Source organism: Cydia amplana, chromosome 4, assembly GCF_948474715.1.
Source record: "Cydia amplana chromosome 4, ilCydAmpl1.1, whole genome shotgun sequence".
NCBI lineage: Eukaryota > Metazoa > Arthropoda > Insecta > Lepidoptera > Tortricidae > Cydia > Cydia amplana.
This window is the reverse complement of record NC_086072.1, coordinates 16,202,485-16,211,214: the sequence shown is the minus strand read 5'-3', so window position 1 is coordinate 16,211,214 and position 8,730 is coordinate 16,202,485. Positions and strand designations below refer to the sequence as shown.

General features: G+C 35.6%; 1 protein-coding gene and 1 non-coding gene across 2 annotated transcripts; both read left to right on the top strand.

The window, feature by feature from the left end:
* Window positions 1–236: 236 nt before the first annotated feature.
* Window positions 237–309, top strand: Trnak-cuu (transfer RNA lysine (anticodon CUU)). Its single transcript has one exon. It is a non-coding gene; the product is annotated as a tRNA-Lys (tRNA).
* Window positions 310–1,775: 1,466 nt separating this feature from the next.
* On the top strand, window positions 1,776–3,345 carry LOC134647314 (uncharacterized). Its single transcript, XM_063501615.1, has 3 exons — window positions 1,776–1,906; window positions 2,454–2,639; window positions 2,835–3,345. Exons 1-3 carry the CDS (start codon window positions 1,876–1,878, stop codon window positions 3,335–3,337), a joined length of 720 nt encoding a protein of 239 aa, XP_063357685.1. The 5' UTR covers window positions 1,776–1,875; the 3' UTR covers window positions 3,338–3,345.
* Window positions 3,346–8,730: the final 5,385 nt, after the last annotated feature.

Below are 8,730 nucleotides of genomic sequence, written 5' to 3'. Positions count from 1 at the left end.
CAGGCTATTGTAATGACTGGAAAAATTGTACGGGTTATTTTCACTTGTTAGTATTGGTATCTGATGGCAGTCCATCAAATAACATAATTCATTACCATAGGTAATAATAATAATGAAGTGTTTGCGATTGAAGAGCAATAATAGTAATTATCATTTGTTTAACTAATGTATGTTCATCTGTTTAACTAATGTAGTTCCTCTGTAAATGAAGACAAATTTCGATTCGTGTAGCAACTGCCCGGCTAGCTCAGTCGGTAGAGCATGAGACTCTTAATCTCAGGGTCGTGGGTTCGAGCCCCACGTTGGGCGACTCTCTTTTTTTAAATTCTTTGCTGTGAAAATATTTTTGTACAAAATACAAATTCTTGTTCAGTTTCAAAAAGTCCGATCATGCATATGATTGTAGCTTAAATAATAGAGTGAGACTCCGTTAATTTTGATCTAACTTATTACTTATTAGTGTGCTTGAAATTGAAATTAGAATTTAAAGTATAATGCTTAGTTTTTTTATTCCTAAATAGAATGATAAAAATAATTTGTTTGTTTTGAACTTTTAGAAAGACAATTAAATAAATAAGTAGTGTAAAATTTTATCCGGTCATAATTTTTGACGTCAATTGAGACTACTGGCGCCATCTTGTGTTGAGAACGTTAACTGAAATCTTAGCAAGACGCCAGTGACGTGTAGTTATATAAGCAACATATTGATTCCCGATGTATCGTGTAGATGGCAGTGGTAAACGGACAAAATTTTAGACTATCCGATTTCAATTTAACCTCTTGAATGCCGAAACGTGGATCCACGATTGAATTATAATTAATTAATATAAAGAATTCAATACCTACTATCGTGGATCGGCATTCGAGAGGTTAAACTTTAAACTTAAACCCCGTTAAAACATTAAATTTTTACTAAAATTTAACAATATACAGAAAAACATAATAAAGAAACAAAGAGTTCATTCTTTTAAGACAGACGATAAATAACAAAAGCATGTTTAATGTTTTTGTGCCTTCGCCATTACTACCTAACTAATGTTTTTTGCAAATATGTACCTACCATGGATGTAGTTATAAAGTTAAGATTGCGTGAGATAATGCGCTCCTCGGTCCTCGGAACATTGGAGCATTATTACCAAATAATTCATAAAAATCACAATTTAAATATGGATACAATTTCTTGCTGTTTACTGTGTGCCTTTTTGTTATTTAGGTACCTACTGGTCTCTAGTTTACTTGTGAGTGTGGTGATGATGTCAGTTCACAAGATATAATAGGTACCTAGCCTAGGTACCTATGCGATACATACCAACTGTAATTATACCTTTATTATTTGTTTTGGCCAAATTTAATTAACGCCTCGTGCAGATTATAAAAAAATAATTACTAGCTTTTTAACTCACAAAAAGGTAGAGGTATTTCTTGGTGGTAGTAGGAGGTTGTTGGTAGGGCAAATGAACTATAAGAAAAGCGTAGCGTGAATCTAAACCATCAAAGAGACTTATTTTGATACAATTTCATTAAAACTATTTGGTAAATGAAAAATCCTTCTTGGTACATGTAAAGCCTGCGTCCTAGTTAGGTTATATACTGATCTCAAAAAACTCTTGAATATAAAATATAACCAAAAAAAACTTCTTGCCATCACATCACCAAATAACTTACTATATCTATTCTCTTTTCCATCACGAAAACATAACATTCACACGTGTCTTATTTATATTTATACCTAAACCACAGCGCCTTGAGACAAAAGAAGTTACTTTTGAACATCATTGCAGTAATTACTTCCTGTGGGACATCGTTTAGAGCAATCTCGTAGTTTATATAAGTCTGCGCACACGCAACACCGCCTTTACTTGCAAGGACGCCGCCATGGCTGCTCTCTTCTGCTTCACCATTTGGAGTAAGGCTTGATTTATCGGAGCGAGTAAATTGCTCAAAAATATCTGAACGTGCACTTGGTACAAGAGGTGTGTTAAGTTATTTGTGAGCACTTTGGCCGCTCCGATATCATTATTAAACCGTGTGTCTTCTCAATATTAGTGCACACAATATTCCTACATTCCTGGACAATGGACAGTCAATGGAGTTCCCAGTAAAGACAGGGGTCGTCAAACATTTGAGAAGAAGTCAAGAGCCAACTCCAGAAGAAATCACCAGTTTTAGGAAACTTAATGAGCCGCATATCATATTTTCAGTGGTCTGTTCACTCTAGTGTAATTAATTTTTTGTGACTTGAACAGCCGCATGAGGCCGCGAGCTGCGTTTTGCCGACCCCTTAAGTTTTTTAAGAATAGAGTATTTAAACAGTTTCTGAGGAATTGGACGGTGACCACTTACAAAATACTTATTGAGAAATTACAACTAGTTTCAATCAGCTACTGGCCCTGGTAAGATATTTATCTGTATTTCTCTATTGCTAAAATGATACCTACTATTGCCTGTTTCAGTGTTAGTGTCATCGAGTCAAAGTATTTCATCAAAATTGGACTTTGATGAGACTGGTGAATCATCTTCCTCCATAATGACGAATACAAGCCAACTCAACGATGAGGATGTAGAAGTGAAACACACTATAGTTGTGTCTACCAAACTCAAGAATAATAATAGGAGAGGCTTACATTCTTCAAATGATGGTATGTATAGTATAAATTGTAAAAGTTATAATAGGTACCATACTTATGTACCTTGTACCTACAGAAGAACGGATAGCCTGAGGACGGACATGGCGATACTAATTATAAAAGCAACATACTATAGACCATTGCGTTACGAGTATTGTTTATCGCTCTTATAACACGGGAATTGTATTTATTATTGTTGTTTTTCAGGGGACTCGAGAGCGTTAACATACAACATAGGCCATACAGCAAACAAACAAGAAGATAGCAGTGAAGTGCCCATCTTCTACGGCCTAAAATCTGTTGAAACCACGCAATTAAGAACACCCGACTCCCGTTTCAAGAATAGAGTTTATCCTGACTCCGTATTCATAAATAGAAACATCCGAAATGACTATGACCACTATCCCAACTCTGCAACAAACCCAATGGCATGGAAACCTTCGAATTTCTTCAATAATATAAATTGGAGGAATCCAGACAGTGAGAATCAAGTTTATAATCCGAGATCGAATCCGGGAACAGTGAAATTTCACAGGAAAATTACCGATGACGGTATGAAGGAATTTTATTGTAGAAAATGTCAGGAATTTAGCAGAGGACTCAACCCTGTACAAAGTCCGAAAGGCTGCATTCAGGGCAGAAATGCTTGGATTTACGAAACGACTACGCCGAAGATGAAAATTGACGGGAAATTGGCCAAATTAAACTAATGTTGTTGGCATTGTGTTTCATTGAAGTCTCGACGATGCTTCCCGGCGCTGATGTTATCTAGAAGTAGGTATACAGACCTTGATGCTAATGTTCAGGATGTGACCGGTGTACACACTCCTAATGAGAATATTATGATGATATTTTGAGTGATCTGTGACGCATCTAAATACCTTCTAGTTTACTTACCTACCTATACCTACTTTGAACTTACTTATTCTTTTAATCAGGCTATTTTAATATGATCCACAAACAAAATAAAGAACAAAACAGAATATTTAAATATGCTTCCCAAAAATAAAATGCATGCGCCTAATATAGGATTTATTCGTGGTGGAAATAAGTATGTACCTACCTACAGTAGGTACCTAATATTTATCCCAACAAAAACATTTTATGTAAAGTTTTGTGTCATAGAACCTTGAAATTTTTGATTTCTACCAGTTGGATCTCACATGTTCTAACTATACTAACAAGATCACGTTGGTAAAGCTGTTTTACCAAGATGTTATCTTGGTAAAACAGCTTTACTTGGCCTATCATGATTCATGCCACCGTTGCAAGGCCTGTATAGTGTATGTATAGTATAGTAATAGTAAGTAATTAATAGTAATTATGAATTACTAGGTATTGTGTATGGTATGTGACAGCAACGAAAGAGAGACTCTATATTTTCCATACTTACATAAAAAAAAACTTTAGAACCACGAGAGTTAATTCGTTATGCAAAAATAGTTTTGGTAAAACACATAATTAACGTAGGTTTGAAATAAAACAAAACATTGAGATACCTTAATTAACATATATTTTTGGAATAAAATAACTAGCGCTTGATATAATTTTCTTATCCAGGGGGAAAATATAGGTATTAAGAGAGTCACAGCACATGTATTGCTTAGAAACTAATTATCAACAATATATTTATTATTCGAAACACATGTATCACAATACTTTGAAAAAACATATTTCCATTCTCTCATTGCCAGAAAGATGCTTTATCAAATGTGACCACATTGATCAACATTTAGACTAATAACGATAATACTAAAGTGCCTCCCTACTAATAAATAATTTGATATTTGATATTTATTGAAATCAAATTTTACAGCATTACAGCTAACACCAATGCACTGTAAAATTAAGTAAGTAATAATAAAGCTATTAATAAGCTACCTATTGCATGTTTGATTCGCAAAAACGTAAAAAATCTTTAAAAAGTTTATGACTTTGGTCGGCAAACAAGTCGCAGTCAGGTGCAAAAGATAAAAAAATATTAAGGAGTGTCCGGGAACGGACAATTGGAGAGTACTGGAGTGCAGTCGTGTGAAAGGTTCCATTATCTAGAAGGCTATGGCTACGACAACGTAGGTAAATAATAATCTGTGTCCTTAGCTAAAATGATGCAAGTAAGTCAGCAAGTAGTAGTAGTTTGGTATGCATCTACTTACAAACTTTTATGTAGTGATTGTATAGGTACATAAAAACAGTTTTCTCAAGTACACATCGCTAGAAAAATGAGTCGGTCTTTAAATAAGTCAGTTAGAAACCCGCGCCAGATTGCATTTTCAGGGTTTGAATTGCTTAAAATATTCCCTTTATCAGGAGGGCTGCGCGAAAATCGCGAAATGCGGCACGGGAATGTGCACCTTCATGTATTTCAAGAAAGCTTTGGTCACATCTGAGCACTTGCCCCAACTGACTCAACTCATTTTACCTGTGCCAGGTTAATTTTGCGACGTTTTTGGCCCTTATTCTGAGTCTGCATTTCATCAAAGTTTTCCACTCCTTTTATTCTAAGAGTAATTGTAGTTAGAATAATGACGCTAAAACGCGCAGTTAAAATCCTGTAAGGGGGTATTCTACAAGTCTACTTTCTTAGGAACTTGACACGTATGGCAGCTACCTTATTGACCTGCATACATCTCTATTAAATACCTTAGAATTTAAGGGAAGTTATCAAACGTTATGCTAAATATCGGCTTCTTAAACTTTATCAGAAAAATATTTAGCGCGTAATTTTTCTGGAATGCCCTAAGTTTCCCCGACCGTGTGATTAGGACTCCACCTTGTAACGGTGGACAACGCCGTTGTTGTTGACGACGGTCTCGGCCCCGCGGTGGCCCTTCTCCTGCCCGTTCACGTTGGACGACGTGGCGTACGAGGAGCTGGAGACGCTCATGTAGCCGTTGCCACCGGTTCCACCGGTGCCGTCTTCTGAGAACCGGTTCTTAATGTCCACGTTGGGCTGGCTCTGTAAGCATAAAGGCCAGATAAGAAGTCACGCCTAACATGTTGTTTTAATATAATTTTTAAAAGACTTGGAGGTTCTCAATTCGACGATTTTTTTAATTTTTTTTTTGAAACGGTAGTATAGCACCAAATAAAAAATATATATGACGTTATCGTACCTTAAGGTTTTACAATATACCTAGTAGTTACATACATATAGGTATATTAAGTACGAGTATTTATCAGAAAGTATGTACTATGTATTTTATTTTTCAAGGATTCCTTATATTGTCTAATTTATTATTTATTTGAGAAAAAGGTCTCTTCTGTGGAAAATAAAATAAAAGTTAACGACCGTTACATATATTATACTGACATTACATATCACGTTTATCTCATTTGAGTCTCAAATTATGAAGAGACGTATGCCGCCTTTAAGGGTGCAGCGTAAAAAATTGCTTTTGAGTCTCTTAACGATGCCTACAAGAAAGACGCGAACCAATTATTATAATAAAATATACTAACTTACAATATAACGTATGACCCCTTCACATATTTTATAGTTTACCTACCCGCTTGCGTATGTAGTATAGGTAAACGTAAAGAAACGTGTTGCATTTTAGTCACGATATGATGCCGTCATACTATGTAACACTGTAATAGTTTTATATGACGGCATCAGTTAACCGTTTGCTAAGTTGATTGAATTTTCCAAGTCTAATTCAAAACGCGAGCGTAAACATTCTTTAATTAAACTTTGGTAGTTAGTTAGGTACACGTGCTTATTAATTAATGTAGTTAGGTACGCTTTTAAAAGTTTTGATAAAAGCAATAGGCAGGTAAATAACGCAATTTAGTTACGTTAAAAAGATAGCTAGGTACATATAGGGAAAATTGTATTTAATGATCAAATGTACGTAGATTATAAAACGCTTTTTATCATATTGGGTAACCCGAAAAATTGCCTCTTTGACGCACTTGTAAATTCGTACTTAAATACGACAGAGAGGCAAAATTTTGTTCGTGGTTCGCGGTAGGCCCTCAGTTATAAGACCTCTAATGATGTGCGAACGTCTATAACATGATGTTCGAGACAAGTACTACGAGTATATTATATCGTCTAAGCTTGTGCATAAGTTCACTATAAGTAAGTATACATACCTACCATACATTCCATCGGAGTTCATCAGTAAGTAGTAGTAGTAACTAACTGTGAAACAGCCTATTGTGTGAAAATACCCGTAAACGCGCCAGATAGCTCTGTATTTGATCCGTGCGGCCGTAAAACCGACGGTCAAGCTCGATTACTATTCATTATAGCCTATTTTAATGCGTAATTACATATTTTAAAGCATGCGTGTACTCGTAATATAATGTATTGTGAAATTACTCTATTGTGATAGTTTAGATAATAAGATTATTAAGAAACCATTTTGCTGTGAAAATGGCAATTTATATTTCATACACTTATAGAGCCAGTCACATTTATCAATTAAAATTTGATAGGTCTCATAGGTCTGTGTGTGTATTGACAATGACAACACTATATTTTATCTCTCACGACAAACTTTCCTTAAATAAAATGTATGGGTCATGGAAAATCACCCAACTTTAATTCAGAAGAAAACATGTTCCATCATTATATTTTCTTTTGAGTTACTTTTCCATTAAAAACAATATCACTTACCGGATTTCCCGGATTAATGGCAGCTACTTGGTGCGAAAACCCTGGCATGACCGACCCCGACGCGTACGCCGAGTTCGGGCCGCCAAACTGCCCATTGCCCTGAGGTCCAAAGTTGGGCATTCCGTAATTACCGAACCCTCCGTTGAATGGATACCTAGAGAAGTCGAAGTTCATGAAACCAGGCTGATTCGACGTTACGTCGTACGCTTTTTTGGCAGAGTCTAACGCCTTTTTTTGATACTCTTTATTCGATTTAAACACCCTGCAAATCAAACACACACTGTTAGCACAGACACACACGGAATACGCGCTCAAAGAACATTATTAATGAAACTGAATATGAAACCAAGTGAATATTAGCCATAATTTGAATATTGGAGAAGAAATTATAGATATAATATAATGAACATTCTTGAGATAGATATCCAAGGGACAATGGTACCTTAGTTACAAAAGTTATGTTGTAAAACGTTGATCGACGAGAATCGACCTTTTTTTGCTTTATATGGATTTTATTTTAAAATGAATACCTACACTCAAATTTCCATTCCAGTTTCATTTTTTAAGTCTTAATAGCGCGTATGAAAAAAACATAAATTTCAAGTAGGTAAGCGAGAGAAAGAACCATCGGCAAGATAGATAAAATATGCAGAAAAGTAGAACCAAGAAAAAGTAAAAAAACATCAAAATTCATAAAGGCACAGGACAGGAAAAGTAAATTAAAGGCGATTAGATCGATTCAAATACAAATGAGTTACTTAAAGCATTGTCATAGAGGTAGAAACACAGTAGAAGAAAATAAACTTTGTTACGAATAAGACACCTCAAAACTGCTAGAAACGAAGAGAAAGAAGTGTAAACACTAGTAATCAGGTATACATGGGTAACAAAATACCCTCTCTACAAGTCTACAAATCTGCTGTTTAAGATTCAATGTAAGATTAAGTAAATCATAAGAAATGTAAAAGTTAAGGTCTGTAATTAATTTAATATCCACACAAACTAAAAAACTTAAAAATACTCAAATCACAAAAAACAAAACCACACGTTTTAAAAATGAAACTAACTCCATCCTTAACGGCAGCTTCTGTGGGAATAATCTCCACGGATGGAACGGTGACACTGGCAGCGGTTGAAAAGGTAACAATGACGGGAGTGGTTGTAGGGGTAAGGGTCTTAGTGGTAGAAGGGGTCTTAGCAGTAGGAAGGGACTTGATGGAACTTGCAGCGGTCGAAATACTAACAGTGATGATAGTAGTTGTACGATACTCGACGGTAGTAGAGGTGGCAAGGGTTGTAGAGGCCTCAGTGGCGCTAATGTTCTATACTGTACTGAAGAAAATAAGTTCCAAGAATGGAACGGTGAAACTTGCAGCGGTTGTAACGGTAATAGTGATGGTAGTGGTTGTAGTGGTTTCAGCGGTGGTAGAGGTCGCAAGGGTTGTAGAGGCCTCCGTGGCGCTAATGTTCTATACTGTA